Here is a 17444-nt window from a genome sequence, read left to right on the forward strand (position 1 = left end):
GGACCCTCTAACGCAACCTCCTCCACAAAAGAGACAGAAAAATTGAGGCCCCAGGATAAAGGCATTTGCTCAAGGTCACCAGCAAGGCCTTGTGGCTGCCCCTGCACACAGGATCTCAGGAAGCAAGACAGGAGGAGGGACCTGAATTCTAGTTCTGTCCTCCAGGTGTCTGCTGACAAGGTGAGGGGGGAAAGGAAGGTTGTCCAGGGACCCAACACTTCCCCAGACCCATGATGAAGGAGGAGGGAAGGAGGAAGGCACACTCACCAGCCGGAAAGGCGTTGAACTGCACCAAGGACAGAAAGCTGTGCACAGTGCCATACAGCAAGTCCAGCGGCCCCTGAGCACGCACTCGAGGCTCCAGCCACCAGGTCCTGGCTACGGGCGTGAACGTCAGGCGTTCCACCGGGCCAAGGGATCTGCAGTCCATGGCCACAGGCTCGGGCTGAGACAGGGCCAGCCCCAGGCTCAGACCCAGGAGGGCCACTGGGAGACCCCAAGAGTGCATTATGAGGTGGGCTAGTGGGCAGAGGGGCGGGTGGGAGAGGACTCAGGCAAAGGGTGCCGGAGCACCAGGCAGGACATGCATCCTTCACCAGCCTTCCTCCCTAGGTCCCTCACTCTCAAAACCGGCCAGACAGGTTTGGGCTCTGGAACTACTTGGGTGCCAGCCCCCAGCGCAGGAAGGACGGAGGCGGAGGACAGGAGTAGGTGGGCCGGGCCTGTCCTGGGCTGGCCCCTCAGGCCTGGGATGGGAGCTGCCTCCAGTCCTCTGCTCTGGATCCTCCAATGGAGGGGGGCGGATAGGAAATACATCACAGTGGCTCTGGATTATTTCAACTCAACTCATCGTTGTCCAGTTGAAACCAATCCACAGCTGACCCTCCATTTTGCTTCCAAAGCTGTAAATCCTGTGGAAGGAGAGTGTCCATCTGTCTTGCACCAAGATGCTGCTGGATCCGAACTCCAGAGAGGCACTGCCTTTGGTTTAGCAGCAAAAGGACTTCTGGATCAGGCTACCCATGCTCTGAATTGTTTAGGCTGGCTTCGGTTTAAAAAATTGTATTCCATGCCAAGACCCAAGACTTTGGGTCTTCTAAAGCTTTTAGCCATGGTTCACAGCACCAGAGGAAAGTCGTTTGCACTAAGGTTCCCTCACTGCCTGCTCCTTGGCCAGTTTGGACCACAGACAGAATGCCAGCCTTCTTCCAAGAGCCTTTTGGAAGGGGCTCCTGGAGCCTCTCTCTCACACAACCACTGAAGGACAATCTTTAGAGAGATTGAATCCAGCATAAGCATGCCTTTGGCCCCCCAATTCTCCATCTAAGTCATTGCCTGTGAGAAAGGAGCAAAGGTCAACCCAGAGACATGTCCGCACAAGCCCCTGCCTGTTTGTAAACCATCGTGTGTCCTATGCCTGGAAAGATATCTACAGATGAGCAGGTCTCCAGGAAATAGCACTGAATGGATGGAGGATGTTTCTGGAAGCATTATTCATGAGCCCTGGTGGTCAGCCCTGAGAAAGAGCTGATGAAGTGAGTATCTTATCCAGCACGTTGGGGAGTTATTAACAAATGGTGCTTTTGATCTGAAAGATATTCACACTGTATTAGTAAATGCAAGGACCTGAATACAAAGCAGTCAGTACATTGAGTGGAGGCATGAAACAGTACCCATCTCTTCATGGAATCAGAAACGATTTGTAGCTTTCTTCATGTTCACCTGAGCTTCTGTGCATTAAACATGTTGCTCATGTTTAAAGAAGCAGTGAAAGCTTGTGAGAGTTCCCATAGCAGCTCCTCTGCCACACCCAGTCACTGGAAGCCCCCAGGGAGGAAGACCCAGAGTCTGTTGTCTCTGGGACTTCCATGTTCAGGACAATAGTTCAACAATGTTTTGAGGAGCACATGGAGTACATGGAGTCTTGGCTGCTCATGATGGGGTCAAGAGTCCAGAAGGGACTTAAGTTTGAGTCAAAGCTGGGCCCACAGCAGGATTCAGACCCTCCCCATTGCTGCCCTTGCACTTTTCTCAAAGCTTGGGGACAAGAGATCACAGTCAGTGAGGACTGACCCTTTAATAGTAGGGTTCCAACAGGAAATGGGAATGCACCAAAGGGGGACTCAGAGATGAGGATCAGTGTACAGGAAGCAGTGGCCTGGGGGTGCCATGGCATTCCAGGTGCGCCATGGCATTCCAGGTGCAGGGGAGCCCCAGTGGTGCCCCAGAGAGACACACGCCTGTGTGGAGGGAGGGCCTGACCACTGTGCTGTGCTCACCACAGCCCAAGCCCACACCCTCCCCGCCAGCTTCCCTGGCCCCCTGCAGGCTGTGCTCAGGAACTGCAGTCCCAGGGTCTCCCTGGGCCCTGTCCACTCCTCTTCTCTCCCTCCTCATCCAGAGCCAGAAATTAAGAGTCACTGGTGACAACTTTCTAGCTTTAGTCCCATCTTTATTCACCAGCCAAGCTAGACATGCTGCTATCAGATCACCTTCAGCCTAGGGTGATGACATTGATGACATGTGTCACTGAACAGAGCGGCTCGACAGCGTGTCTCCCCCCCCCCCCCTTTACAAAGGCAGGTCACCATGCCTTCTTTTTGTGACATTGCTGGGTGGATTCCATTTCTAACTATCAAGTCAGTTAATTTCAAACTTTATAAATCGATCACCTCCCAAAGACATTCTTATTCAACAGCACAAGGCAACTTGCCATCCTCCAGCTTGAAGTAACCCGGCTGTAGGGCAATTAACCAGTTGCCATCCACATGACCCCAGCACCTGGTAACTCAAGGGCATCAAAGCACAACTGTACTTCATAGGGTTTTCAGTGACTGGTTTTTCAGATCACCAGGCCTTTTTGCCAAGGTGCCTCTGTGTGAATTTGAACTCCCAACCTTTCTTTCAGCTTGTTGTTATTGTTGTTGTTAAGTGTCATTGAGTCAACTGGAACTCACAGCACAGTTCTGCAAACAAAGTCTTTAAACCTTGCACTATCCTGCACCATCCTCATCATCTCTGCCACACTTGTTAGAATAACTGTATTAGACCATCTCGTACAGGGTCTTCCTCTCTTTCACTGATCCTCCACCTTTCCAAGTATAATGTCCATTTCCAAATATTGGTCCCTGCTAACATGCCCAAAACACAAAAGAGGAAGTTTCACCATCCTTGCCTCCAAGGAGCACCCTGGTTGCACTTTCTACAAGACAGACTAGTTTGTTGTTCTGACAGTCGATGTCAAAATAGAGCTCTTCTCTAACACTACAGTTGAAAGGCATCAATTCTTCTCCTGTCATCTTTATTCATGGTCCAGCTTTCAGATGCATAAGTAATTGAAGCCTAGTGGCAAGAAGCTGCACTGCAATCCCAGAGGTGAAAGGTTTAAATCCACCAGATGCTCTGCTGGAGAAGGAGGGACAATCTTCTCCTGTAGCAGTCAGATCCAATTTGATGGTACACACACAGAAGAAATAAAAAGAGGAGGAGGAGAAGAAAGTGGAAGAGGAGGAGGAGGAGGACCATGGCTTGACTCAAGCACTAAGCTCCTTTATCTGTTTGCACCACACAGTGGCTCCATGGTGTGAATAATAAGCAGCATTTAGGCATCTGTGTTTTTCACGTAGGTGCACTGATGGTAGAGATGTTTCAACCCATAGCTTCCTCACTGAGTAGGTCTACCAGCACCTGGAGCCATTGTGAATAAACAACCCACTCAGGTCCTCTGGCTCCTGCTCCTAATTTTTCCACTCTTCTCAACTATTGTAACTAAGTAAATAAATTGTTATTGCTATTATTTTCCTAAGTGTCAGTAACACAACACTACTTTGTGTTTTGTTGGAATTTTTAAATTTTATTTTGAGGCATTAGTTAGGTAGTGCTGCCATTACAGAAGATCACAAGTGAGTGATTTTAGTGAACAAAAGTGTATTTTCTCACAGTTTAAGAAGCTTCAAGTTCAAAACCAGAGCCTGGCTGTGGGGGAGGCCTCTGCCTGCCCCTCACCCTGCGGAAGGCCGCTGGCTCTTCTCAGCTTCTATTCCTGGGCTTCTTGGCAGTCACACATGTAGATCTTCTGTCTCATTTTGTGTGTGCTTGCTTGTTTAACTGCATGCTACACATATACCACCTCATTCATGTAATGTAAAAACCTTTCCCAGATAGGGCCGTAACCACAGGGAGACAGTGGACCACTGCCTTGAGTGTGGTCCAGCTTACAGTGTCTCGATGAGGTTTTCAAGGCTGTAAAGATTATAGAAGCAGCATGCGACATCTTTTGCTCACAAAGTGGTTGCTGGATTTGAACCTCCAACTTTTTGTTAGCAGCTAAGAGTATAACCACTGTACCATCTGAGATCCTTAACTGAAGACATACAAGCTCAAAAAAAAGTTTTGGGGTAGATACAATTTAATTCATAACAGCAGAATTTCCCCAGGAAATTCTGAGGTAGAGAAATTGAAGCACAGACAGAGAAGGGGCCTTCCTTGAGCCAGCAGTCACACCGCGAGCCAGGTCCCCTCCTCCCAGGCAGGATACCTCATGGAACAACCCAAATTCAGCCCCAGCCTTCTCCCCAACCCAGGTCTCAGAGAGCAGGTGGGACTCAGCAGTGCTGAGAGTTGAAGCTGCTGCTGAACACAACTCCTCAGAGGGGTCCATGGAACTGGCTGTGTGCAGGCTGCTCAGAACGGGGGCATGTCAGGGGCAACCTTAAATGGCAGAGGCTGACTGGCAACAGGCTTCTACAAGAAGGTGGTCAGTGCGTTGTGTCATATAGCCCTTCAGTTCATAGCCTTCCATTTTGTGATTCTAGCCTTTCAATCAAGGATGAAATATTCATTGTATGAAATTCGCAAAGCTCATTCACAGTCAGAACTGACAGATAGCTGACCATCCAGCAGGTTGTCAGAAGCTGCAAATTGCTTGGGAGGGGATTGCTCATTTTTCAAGGAGTAGCTGGTGGATTCAAACTACATGCCTTTGGGTTGGCAGTGAAACTCTTATCCAACGACTCTTACTAACTACTATTGTTGTTAGGTGCCATTAAGATGATTATGACTCAAAGGAACCCTATGAACAACAGCTCTGAACCCTGTCCTGTCCTGTGCTGTCCTCATCATCTCTGTCATAGTAGAGCCCATTGTTTCAGTCCCTGTGGCAATTTGTCTCATCGAGGGTCTTCCTCTCTTATGCTGACCATCCACTCTTCCAAGCATGATGTCTAAGGAATGGCCCATTTAACAAGTGTTTAAGTTCCCTACTTGTTGTATTAAGGAGAAAGGGTTAGTGTAAGATACAAGCCCCACCCTACTAGCCAGGTTACCTACTTGAGTCATCACCCTAAGTTCTCAGGGTGGCTAGACTGTGCTGAGATCCACAGCACTGCTCAGGGAAGCTTGTCCACTTGGGACACTGCATCTACTCTGATCCAGAGGTGCTGAGAGCCCCACCAGCTCAGCCTGCAGGCTCCTGGCCCGTCGTCTACTGGTCTCTGTGACCATGCACATTGGCTTGTATCATCCACAATCATATGCGCCATTTCCCTAAGGGTGTCTGCGTTTCTGTGAGACCTTCCAGCAAGTCATAGAACTGAAAGACATAGATGTGGGAACGAAGATGGAAGAGGAAGGAATAAAGGCTGTCAGAGCAGATGGAGCGGGACAGCGGTGCGGGCAGTTGGAACACTGCTAACTTCTAATTGGGAACTTGTTATGAAGTGCGATTAATGAAACTCATAGTGACCCTATGGACAACAGATCTGAACCCTGCCATCTTCATCGTCACTGATAGACCAGAGCCCACTGACACGGTCACTGTGTCGATCATCATGTGCCATCTCATAATTTCTGATATATATTTAAACTCATTGAGACAGTAATTGGGTCAATTCATCTTGTCAAGGTCTTCTTCTCTTGCAATGACCCTCCACTTTTCCATTTTCCAGGCATATTTTTTTTTCCAAGGACTGGCCTCTCCTAATAGCATGTCCAAAGTATGAGAGAGAAAGTTTCACCACCTTTGTCTCTTAAAAGCACCCTGGTTCTACTTTCTAAGATATATCTGTTTGTTCTTTTGGCAGTCCATAAAATATTCAGTACTGTTCTCCAGCACAACTCAGAAGTATTAATTCTTCTTCTGTCTTCCTTATTCATTGTCCAACTTTCAGACACAAAGCAAGTAACTGAAAAGATCATGGTCTCAGTCAGGTGCACCTTAGTCTTTAAACTGCCGTCCCTGCTCGTTAGCACTTTAAAGAGATCTTTCACAGCAGGTTTCCCCAATGCAACATGTCTTAATTTCTTGACTGCTGTTCCCATGGGTGTTGACTGTGGATCCAAGTAAGATGAAATTGTTGACAACTTCAGTCTTTTCTCCATTTATCATGATGTTACCTATGAGCCCACTGGTGAAGATTTTTGTTTTAATGATGAAATGTGATACAAATTGAAGACTGTAGTCTTTGATCATTTGCAGCAAACATTTCATGTCTTACTTTCAGCAACAAGGTTGTGCCATCTACATAATGCAGGTTGTTGATGCACCTCCTTTCAATGCTGATGTCACATTTTTCTTCAATTAGTGCTTCTCAAATAATACGCTCAACATACAAATTGAATAGATATGGAAAAATTATAGAGCCTTGATACACACCTTTCTTGATGTTAAAGAAACTATGCAGTGTTCACTTTGGACAACTGCTTTTTCTTAATCTAAGTATAGACTTCATAGGAGTACAGTAAGTGTTCTGGGATTCCCATTCTTCTCAATGTTAACCATAATTTGTTATTATCACACAGTCAAATGCATAGTCAACAAAACACAAAAAGACATCCTTCTAATATTGTCTGCTTTCAGCCAAGTTATAGGAACTAGTCTTGTACTAATCATTGAAAAAAGAAATTTTTCTTGCAAGGAGACAAAATATGAGGCAAAGCATTGTTTACCCTAAGTGATTTTATTTCTACTCTTGTTTTCATTGTTGTTGTTTGGTGCTACCAAGTCAAGTACAACCTATAACGACCTGATGAACAACAGACCTGAATGCTGTCCTATTCTATGCCGTCCTTAAAATCTCTTATACACTTGAGCCTATTGCTGCACCCTGTGTCAATCCATCTGTGAGGGTCTTCCTTTCTTTAACTGTCCCTCCTTCTTTCCAAGCACAATGTCCCTCTCCAAGGAATAACCTCCCTGAGTAACATGCCCAAAATATGTGAGATTAAACTTTATCATCTTTGCCTCCAAGGAGCACTCTGGTTGCACCTTCTCTAAGGCATATCTGTATGTTCTTGGGCCGGGTGGGATAAACTTCCCAGGTTATGTTCCAAGCAGACAGAGTCCCACTTATCAGATCACTGAGGCCAGAAGACAGCCATATAGTACTCACACTCTAAGTGGCAAAGGTAATAGAATTCCACATAGACCAACTGAAGGGTTAACAAGCAGGAGGGGTGTTACAAAAAGGCCAACTTATAGCTGATGCTGCTGTAAAATAAGAGGCCTAGCAAGCAAGGAGATATGGTGGCTAAGTGGTGAAGGATAACACTGCCAATGCAAAGGTATGTGGTTCAAATCCACCAGCTGCTCCACAGGAGAGAGATAGGCAATGGCCTCCTGTGTGACTTACTGGCTCTGAAAACCCACTGCAGGGTCAGGTATGTGTCAATTCTGACTCAAGGATACACAACAGCAATAGCAAGCAAAGGACTGTGCCATTGAAAAGGCTGACTTCTAGGTAAACGACGCTCTAAAATAAGAGCCCTAGCAAGCAAGTAAGGGGTTGTGCTATCAAAAGGGTGGTATGGCCTTAGAACTCAAAATCCTTGGAATTCCTTGAGAAATTTAAGAACTTTTTAAAACTAAGGCCTCGAGCTCACCTGGGGGTATGAGCTAAGGAGTGAGGACCACCCTGGCCAGAAAGACCCCACTGTGGCATCCAACAACGGGAAAGGGAAGCAGGAGCAGAGGGTATGATTCAATCAACCAGCCCTGAGGCCCAGATAAAGGCACTGCTCATGCCTTTAAACTATTGGCTTCCTGGTTGGTGGCAAGCATCGATGCAGCTCACAGGGTAGTGTGTCCCTTAATGGGATACAGACACTTCGTGTGAGGGACATCAAGAACCCTCCCAGATCTCACTTTATGTGCTTCTTTGTAGTTTGGTTTTATTTTTGTTGTTTTGTTTTGGTGGGGTTTTGGGGGGGATGGGGGTTTGTTTGGTTTTTTTTACAAAAGCTATAATTTTAAGTATAGCACTTTCTGTGTGACTTTCGAGCAAATTATTGAACCCAAAGGAGTAATGAGAACCAGCAGGTGAGAAGTGAGGAAGGCCAGGAACCCCTGAGATTATGAGATTAGTATCCTGAGGTTAGTTGTGTTGTTATTGTTGTTAGATGCCATTGAGTTGAATACGACTATGAATAACAGACCTGAGCCCTATCCTGTATTACGTCATCCTCATTGTCTCTGACACACTTGAACACTTTGCTGCCAAGTCCCTGTGTCAGTCTATGTCATTGGGGGTCTTCCTCTCTTTCTCTGACCCTCCAAGCTACATACTCCAAAATTTGTATCTAGCAGAGTCAGAAGTGAGAGAACCCACGAGTTCCTGAGCTTGCAGTTGACATCCAAAAAGAATAGTGGGGAAACTCCAAATCTGTAGCCAGAAGTCCAAAGCAAGGCGTCCAGGGGATTCCCACATTTTCAGCTGGGATCTTAAGTCATGGCCTGGTTGACTTAGAACTGTGCTTTTTAAATTGAGAGGCATATCCTTGCACGGGTTCTTAGGGTAACAGAAAGAAGTGCTAGATGGGCAGTTGCCCAAAAGGAACAGAAGTGAAAACGCAGAGAAAAGTAGAGATTTGGGGTTATGTTTATTATCTTCACAGTTGTTATTGCAAGAAGTGTGACTGATATTTATTCACTCAGAAAGTGAGGAGTTGCCCTGTGATCTTTTTACTCACACCTTTGAACCTGTGCTCCTTTCCTGCTCCTGATGCTCCTAAATCCCCTGTTCACTGTGGAGAATTCTTGGGTTGGGTCAGATAAACTTCCCAGGTTACTTTGGGATAGCCCTAAGGGAACTTCCCCCCATGATGAGCACACCGCCAGGAGCCTTGAGGAGTCAGGGATGGTGATGGAGGAGTGTGCTCTGGCTGCCTCACGAGCCATGCCCTGGAAACAGTGCAGATGGCCACAGTCCTCAAGGGAACAGCAGGTGACAAGGCTGTTAATGCTGCTTTCTTTGGACTTCAGGTGACTGTGGCATGTCCTAGGGAGGGTGACCATGCCATGTTCTAGGAGTGGTCCACAAGCCAACCCAAGACCTTACTCAATACCCTTTGAGTGGCAAAGTAGTCAAAATCCCACATAGGCCAACTGAAGGGTTAAAAAGTGAGAATTATGGGGATAAAGGAACATTTAAGAAACTCAAGGATGAAGGGAAATCAAGGTGAATCTGGGCCATAGGTGGATGTGGAGCTCAGATGAGGAAATCCATATATGTCACAGTGAAATTGCCCTGAGCACAAGGTCACTCCTCACTGCACCTTGGTTTCCTCCACATATGGCAAAGATAGCCACCCTACCCATCCCAGTGTACTGTTCTCCCAGGCCTGCCCAGAGTTGCATCGGCACCACAGGCCCAACTCTAAATCCTACCAGGTGGACACCGATCACATGGACCTGAAGCAACCATACCTCAAGTCACCACAGTCCAGCCTGTCATGACACTGTTACATGGCACACACACATGGCTGCTGAGGTCTGAGCTCTCAACGGGCTTCAGAGGGTGGTGAACAGAAGCAGTTCTCTGATGAGGAGACGACAGCTGAAAGACAATGCTAATTGCAGTGTGGAAGCAGCTCTCTTCTAAGAGGTTAGATATGAAGACCAGTCAAAGTACCTCATTCTTGACAGTGATATTCAGGGAAGAACGGTACCTTTGAGAAATCTTTTGGAAAATTTCTACCACCATGAAATCGTTCCTCACTTTTTGTCTCTCATTCTTGTGCATGGTTGTAACAAGAGTAAGGGCAACATGCAGATGTCCAAGTCTGACATCTCCTAACTGCGTAAGGGGGAACTGCCCCTATCAAAAGCATCCACAATAGAAAATCGATCCCCATGAGGTCAGATATACTCCCTACATGTCTACACCACTTTCTACTAATTCCAATTGCTCTACTGGTCTGAAATTCTTTACTCTTGTCACACAGACTTCACAGAACCTTATTCACGATTATGGGGTTTATTAGGGAAGTAAACATACAACTCAGGTTGGCAGCAGGATGCAATTTCTCAGTCAGGACAGCTCCTGAGATGTGCCCACAGGCCCTTCACTCTTATGACTTTACGTCAGTGTTGGAACGCTCTCTTAGTCCTGTCAAATAAGGCATTCCCCTGCCAGTCCTCCAGCAAGCTTGGGCATAAAGCCCAGGCTTTACGTCCACAGTACCGCAGTCCCAGGTCAGCTCTGCCTCACCCTGGCTCTCTGGTCCTCTTGCTGCTGCTGCTGCTCTCCTGCAGGCTCTGGAATCTCTAGTCCCAAAGCACCTGAGGCAATAGTGAGGTTCTCAAATTTCTACCACTGCACCTGATCAGTTTACACCTGGTGGAATGGCAAAACTAGCCAACCTCCTTATCTGCATGTTCCCATCCAGCCATGGGGCAAAGTGGGAGGCAACGGCCTAGGGAAGGTATTTTGAACAATAGACCCACTACATCATAGTACTCATTCAATCAGCTCCTTCCATTGCAACCTCCCGGAATTTCTACAGAATCTAGCATGTGAAGGCGAATCTGGCCATGCGACTCCATGACTTTAAGCCTTTCAATGGTTCCTACAACAATTTTAGCATCAAAGTGTGAATTTATTTCATTGTCTTCCAGTTCTTCAGTTCCCCTAGCTGTTCCTGGCCACACCAGCTCTTGCTGTTACACTCTGCATTTTGTCTCGGTTCACAGTGACTCTTCTTTCTCCATTCTGTTCTTACTTTTCACCCAATTTCTGCTCATCCTTTAAGAGAGATTCAAGTTCTAATCCTTGGTCCCTGGGAATGAGACTTTTACTTGGAAATCAGTTTTTTGGTAAATGTAATTAAGACGTAAATTAAGGTGAGGTGGTTCTGGATCAGCACAGACCTTAAATCCAAAAGGGATCTCTGAGTGGCCTGGATTTCTAGAGACAAATCAATCTGTAGCACTCCACTCTTTGATTCCCTCAAATTCATGTGCTTTTCACATGAAAAACACATTATATCATTATATCATTCCAAAAGTATTAAATATTAATCTTAAGTCTGAATAATCTAAACTCAATATGAGTGAGATTTTAAGTATATTCCATCATTGGGAAAAATTTGTCTTTATCCATGAAAATGAGAAATTTAGACTATAGTTCATCTGTTTTCAAAGTATAATAGTGAAAAGACACAAGGGTAACAAATAACAAATGGGAGAAAGTAAAGGGAAATAAGGTGTAAGAGTCACCAAGAAAGTCTCAAGCCCAGTAAAGCATTGCTTGCTGAAAGGGAGGAGGATTTGAAGCACTTACTGCAGGAGATCAAACCCTGCAGTCTTCAATATGGGTTGCATCTCAACATCAAGAAAACGAAACTTCTCCTTACGTCATCAGTAGGCAACATCATGATAGATGGAGAAAAGATTAAAACTGTTCATTACTTCATCTCTCTTGGATGCACTATCAATATGCTTGGTACCAGCAGCCAGGAATTAGGAGAAATATTGCACTGGGAAAGTCTGTAGTCAGGTACCTCTCCGAATTATTGAGAGACAACGATATTAGTTCCATGGTCTGATTCAGATCATGATCTTTTAAATCACTTGCTATGTTGCTGAGAGTTGCACAATGAATAAGGATGACTTATTAATGATGACTTATTATTAAGAAGAATTGATGTCTTTGAACTGTGGTGTTGGAGAAGAGAATTGAATATTCCAAGGACTGCCAAAAGAACAAATAAGTCTTGGAGAAGGTGCAGCCAGCGTGCTTCTTGCAGTCAAGGATGCAAAGTTTCATCTTCATGCTGTCGCATGGATCGGTGGAGGTATGACAAAGGAGGAGCATTCGGGCCGCACCTTCTCCAAGACATCTCTATTCTTTCAAGTGCCCATGGGATATTCACTACTCTTCTCCAACACCACAAGCATTTCTCCAGATGTTAGGAAAATAGACTTCACAATTTTCATACATTTTCTTATGGTCTTATAGTCTTATAGTCTGAAAGTAAATGTAACTCAAGAACAGAGGTGAGTGTCCCCAAACTGGAGTTCTATTCCTACAGTAGGAAGTGGGACTGCTGAGGTGTGTGGTAGAGGGAGGGGAACAAACATGTGGACAAGGCTTATCAAGAGCAAAGCAGGTGCCAGCCTATAGAGAGGCCACCAGAAGTGCATGTGGTCTTAACATGATGGAGATTCTTTGTGACAGCTCCTGTGGGTTAGATAGAGGGTATAACAGGTGCATCTGTGCATGGGCAAGAAGGGAGTGAAGGTGCCAGAACTTCCAATTCAGAAGCAGGAGGTCAGGGCCCAGGCACAGAGGGCTGTGTCCTGCTTAGTTGTAGCAGGATAGCGTCAGGAAGAAATAGCCAGTATCAGATGGATCTTCCAGAAAGACTTGTAGGAGATGCTTCAAGGTAGCCAGATTCTTATCTCAGATGTCTATGGGCATATTCCATGTTTTCTAGGTGCATTCTCTGATCAGATGAGCCTCCTTGGGACCAGAAGTCACCATGTCATTGGGATTCTTGATCCTCGCATCAAATGGAAGGACAGAAACAGAAAGGATCTCCCCCTGGGTCTTTCAGAGAGAACACAGCTATACTGACTTGGTGAACTCAGATGTCTAGCCTCCAGAATTGCCGCATAATAAATTTCTGTTGTTTAACACTACATACTTGGTGGCACTTTGTTACTTTCAAAACTAATACATCCCACTAGATCCCGACTTTGGAGGAAGTGCAACCAGAGTGCCCTTTATAGGCAAGGATGGTGAAACTTCATCTCACATATTTTGAGCATGTTGTCAGGAAGAGGACATCATTCTGTGAAAGATGGCAAGTAAAAGAGAGGAAGGAAGACCCCCGGCAAGATGGATCGACACAGTGACTGGTCTTGAGCATGTAGGAGATGATGATGCTGTTGCAAGATAGGGCAATGTTCAGATCTATTGTTCATAGGGTCACTGGGTCATAGTCAACTTGGTGGCCCGAAACAACAACAGCAGAACCAGACATAGAAAGAGAGCATACTATGCTGGAGATTATCCAGTGGCCCTGTCCTAGCATCTCTTTAATCCTGTTTTTTCTCAGCAAAAGGGAAGGTTGTGTGAATGTCCTCTCTCTGGAGTGGCCATCGATCTGTCCACACAACAGGCTTTGAGACCTCCCTTTGAAATAGTACTGGGCTAACGCCCGCAGAGGAGGAAGTATCCTCATCAATGGAGGCCTGGAGGGTGGGATTCAGAGCCCACCCCAACCACATCAGGTGACTGAGATGTTGATGCCCTGCTGTGACTAGGCTGAAAAACCATAAGCAATGTGTAAATGAAAGCTTCTGGTGGCACATCTCTGTAAAGAAGAACTAACATCTAAAAGCCAGTCTCATCAAATCAGTAGCTACACCAAACAAACATGAAAGGCTCGTGGCCTCAAGTGAAGAAAGAATGAGAATTCAAGAAAATCTTGGCTATAATGGTGGGTCAAATCTGCAGCATAAAATGGAGCCAGGAAAAATGGGAGGCCCAACACACAAGTAAATTCCTGGGTTCGTAACTGTGGAGACAGAAAATCCGTAATAGGCTATCTGGACCACAGCTAAGAGGAAGCAATAATTAGAGGGACCCAGAAGAGGCCATTGTAAAGTTAACTGGCCTGAGGTGTCCAAGGAGGAGAGGTCTCGCCCTGGCTGTGCAGCCCTGGTCTCGAGAGTCTCAAAAATCAGTGCCCTCTGGAGACAGACATGACTGGATAGGACAGGTCAGGGATGGCCTCCAGCCAGAGTCCAGAGAACCAGGCCATGTGGGTCACCAGAGCTGAGATCCGGAGTCACCTCTAAAGTCAGGCGAAGAGGAGGCAGGAGGGTCAGGGGAAGACTATGTTTTTTACTTTACCTGGAAAGCAGCCAAGAGATCCCAGCCTCTGTCCTCCATAACCCACACCTTCTCCTCACCCACATTCTCTGACCTGCAGGGATGTGACCCCTCCAAGGCTGGCTCATAGCTACAGAAGGCCAAGGGCAGGCACCCTGTGGCCCTGTCAGTGGGCCACTCCCAGCATCACACCCCATTTAAAGGCAGTTGGTATGCTCCAAGGATGAGGATAGAGCTTTCAAATGCCAACCACAGATGGGGAAATGGGAACAATCTGGACACAAAAGACCACAGACATTCCTGCTCTGCTAGGGCAGACCCGACAGATGCCTCCACAGTGGTGACCCCTTGGAAGCAAACTGAAACACTGGGGAAGGAACTGCTGCTGTTGTTGTTGTTGTTAGGTATTGTCAAACTGAGTATGACTCAGAGTGACCCAATGAACAGCAGATCTGAACACTGTCTTACCTTGTGCCATCCTCATCACCCCTGGTGCACTTGAGCACAGTGCTGCATCAGTGTTACCATGCACCTGGTTAAGGGTCTTTTTTTCTTCTGCCAATCCCCCACCTTTCTTAGCATAATATTCCTTTCCAAGGAATACTCTTTCTAGAAACAGGTCCAAAGGTTGTCAGACAAAACTTTGCCATCTAAGGAGCATTCTGGCTGGATCTTCTTCAGGACCTCACTTGATGTACTGCACAGAAATCAGATTGTCTACATTTGTGGAAAAAATCTTTGGGGAAGCTCAATATCAGTAGTCAATACCAAGCCAGGGTCTGACTATGGAACAGACCATCAATTACTCATGTGCAAGTTCAAATTGAAGCTGAAGAAGATTAAAGCAAGTCCACAAGAACCAAAATATGCTCTTGAATCTATCCCATTTGAATTTAAAAATCATCTCAGTAATAAGTTTGAGGCATTGGACACTAATGATCGAAGACCAGAAAAGCTGTGCGGTAGCATCAAGATATCATGCATGAAAGGTCATTACAAAGAGGAGGAAGGAAAGATCAAAATAGATGGGAAAGAACTAGGCCATTGCTTTTCTGAGTTCTTCAAAAAGTGAAGCTCCTTCCTCCTGATGGCCTGCAAAGGGTTCTCCTTCCATTCCATCAGAGAAAGTTGACTGCAGACCCACCATCCCATTGTGACGTTGTCATGCTGCATGTTCATCTGTGGTATAATTACTGCCCACAGAAGCACAAGTATCACAAACCATATAATGTGAATTATTTCCTTAGAAGTGACAGATGTGATGGTGTGAATTGCATGTCTGTCTGTACCTCCAGACTGTAGGTGAGCCACATGAAAGTAGGAGGGGCTTCTGAGACTTATACCTTTGCTCAGTGCAATGGCAGTTTTAAGGAAGAGAGGCAATGCAAAGCTATTCATTCCCACATGAGATCTTCTCTTCCTGGTAAAATACATGCACCCTAATATTTAATTTGGAGCCTAGTTTGTCTGAGCTGCAGAGGAGCAGAGACCTTGCTGTTCAGTTAGCAAGAAAGAGCAGAACAAGAGCCGAGAAAAAAGACTTCCACACACAGGCCTACAGGGTCTCAACCTGGCTGCTTATTAGATGTGTGGATCCCACCACAGAGCCACGGACACCTGGTGGTTCCATGCTAGGTTTCTCACCTCTCATGCAGGGGATCTGGATTTGATGTCCAACCAACACACCGCCACACATGTGTTGAGGTGCATATGTTGTGATATTGGTCCAGTTTCAGCAGTTCCTAGCCACTGTAGACAGATTTCTGCTCTGAGGGTGCAGGAATGCCTGTGGCTTCTTGAGTTTCAGGGGTTTCTATGCTTCTCTGTGATCAGTGAGAGCTTGTATCTTTCAGGCCTCAACCTGGGCAGCACACCAGCCACACAGAGCAACAAGGAAGAGAGGGCTGGGTGTTTACTGAAAACCAACCAAGAATGCCCTACCAAAAACAGCACACAAGCCACACAGAGCAACAAGGAAGAGAGGGCTGGGTGTCTACTGAAAACTAACCATAATGTGCTACCAAACACAGCATACAAGCCGTACAGAGCGACAAGGCAGAGAGGGCTCAATGTATACTTAAAACCAACCATTAACACCCTACCGAACACAGCCAATGAGCTGCACAGAATAAGGGAGAGCGGGCTGAGTATCTACTGAAAACCAGCCATTAGCACCCTACCAAATACAGTGAGTCAGCCCATGACCACTGAGGGGGCCAGCATAGGGTGAGGCAGCATTTCATTCCCCATGCGGAACTCACAAATGCAAAGGTGAGTGGAATGTAGGGCAGGGAGGGAGCACTCAGAATGAAGGGAGCGTGAGCTGAGAGAGGACTCATTCATGCAAATGCAGAGCTCAGAGGAACAATTCATGCGAAGCCGGAAGCTCGAAGCTCGGAGCATGGTGGAGCAGGGTCTGGGAAGTAGAGCTCAGTGGGGCATGGCCTCAAAACTTAGAATATTTTGCTAGTCTTACTGGGGTGAGATGATATCTCATAGTTGTCTTGATTTGGACCTCTCTCAGAGCTAGGGATTTTGAACATTTCTTCATGTGCTTGTTGGCCATCTGAATGTCTTCCTTGGTAAAGTGTGTCTGTTCATATCCTGTGCCCATTTTTCAATTGGATTATTTACCTTTATTTTGTTGTGGTCTGAGAGGTCTGAGAGTGGCCTCTAAGCTGCCCAGCTTTCAGCTAGCCGGTCGCCTTAACCCCTTCTCTGAGCTTAGAGGCCACTCTCAGACCCTCCCATCTTCCCAGGTAATCGAAGACGCAAAAATTGTGAGACATTCGTTCCGGCAGGCCGCTCAGAGAAGGGGTTAAGGCGACTGGCTAGCTGAAAGCTGGGCAGCTTAGAGGCCACTCTCAGATTCTCCCATCTTCCCAGGTAATCGAAGATGCAAAAATCGCGCGACATTCATTCCGAAAAGTCTATCTACACACCAGTTCTACAGGATGCATCACCTTTGTTCGGGAAACATTATGACTAAACTTCAGAGACATTGATCCCAACATGAGGAACTACCATCAGCTGATGCGTTTGGAATCACAGAAGCCATGGAAGCTTCATATTTAAGTTATTAGATGGAGGGCTGGTCAAAGGGAGATAGATGTGAAGGGAGGGGTAGAAGTGGATGGGTATCCTGGTGGATGGTGGAGCAGGGAAATAAGTGGGTAGAGACGAGTGTGAGAAAGGCAGGGGCAACACTGACACTAAAGTTAACTCCGCAATAAGGGATATACCTTTAACTTGCTGATCTGTCTGAATCTGAACATTCACATTAAGACAGACTAGAAAGAAGGATTGGCCATCCACTTCTGAAAAAGCAGG

The 17444-nt window shown here is 46.3% G+C and overlaps 1 protein-coding gene across 1 annotated transcript in view; it reads right to left on the reverse strand.

The window, feature by feature from the left end:
- Nucleotides 1-17444, reverse strand: part of PROM2 (prominin 2) — a 70704-nt gene that overhangs the window by 14354 nt on the left and 38906 nt on the right. Inside the window, exon 2 of the mRNA XM_006903222.1 lies at nucleotides 268-486. Coding sequence (XP_006903284.1) covers nucleotides 268-486 — 219 coding nt within the window. The remainder of the gene's footprint in view (nucleotides 1-267; nucleotides 487-17444) is intronic.

Source organism: Elephantulus edwardii, unplaced genomic scaffold (assembly GCF_000299155.1).
Source record: "Elephantulus edwardii isolate Elephantulus edwardi_28Jun2011 unplaced genomic scaffold, EleEdw1.0 scaffold00541, whole genome shotgun sequence".
NCBI classification, from domain to species: domain Eukaryota; kingdom Metazoa; phylum Chordata; class Mammalia; order Macroscelidea; family Macroscelididae; genus Elephantulus; species Elephantulus edwardii.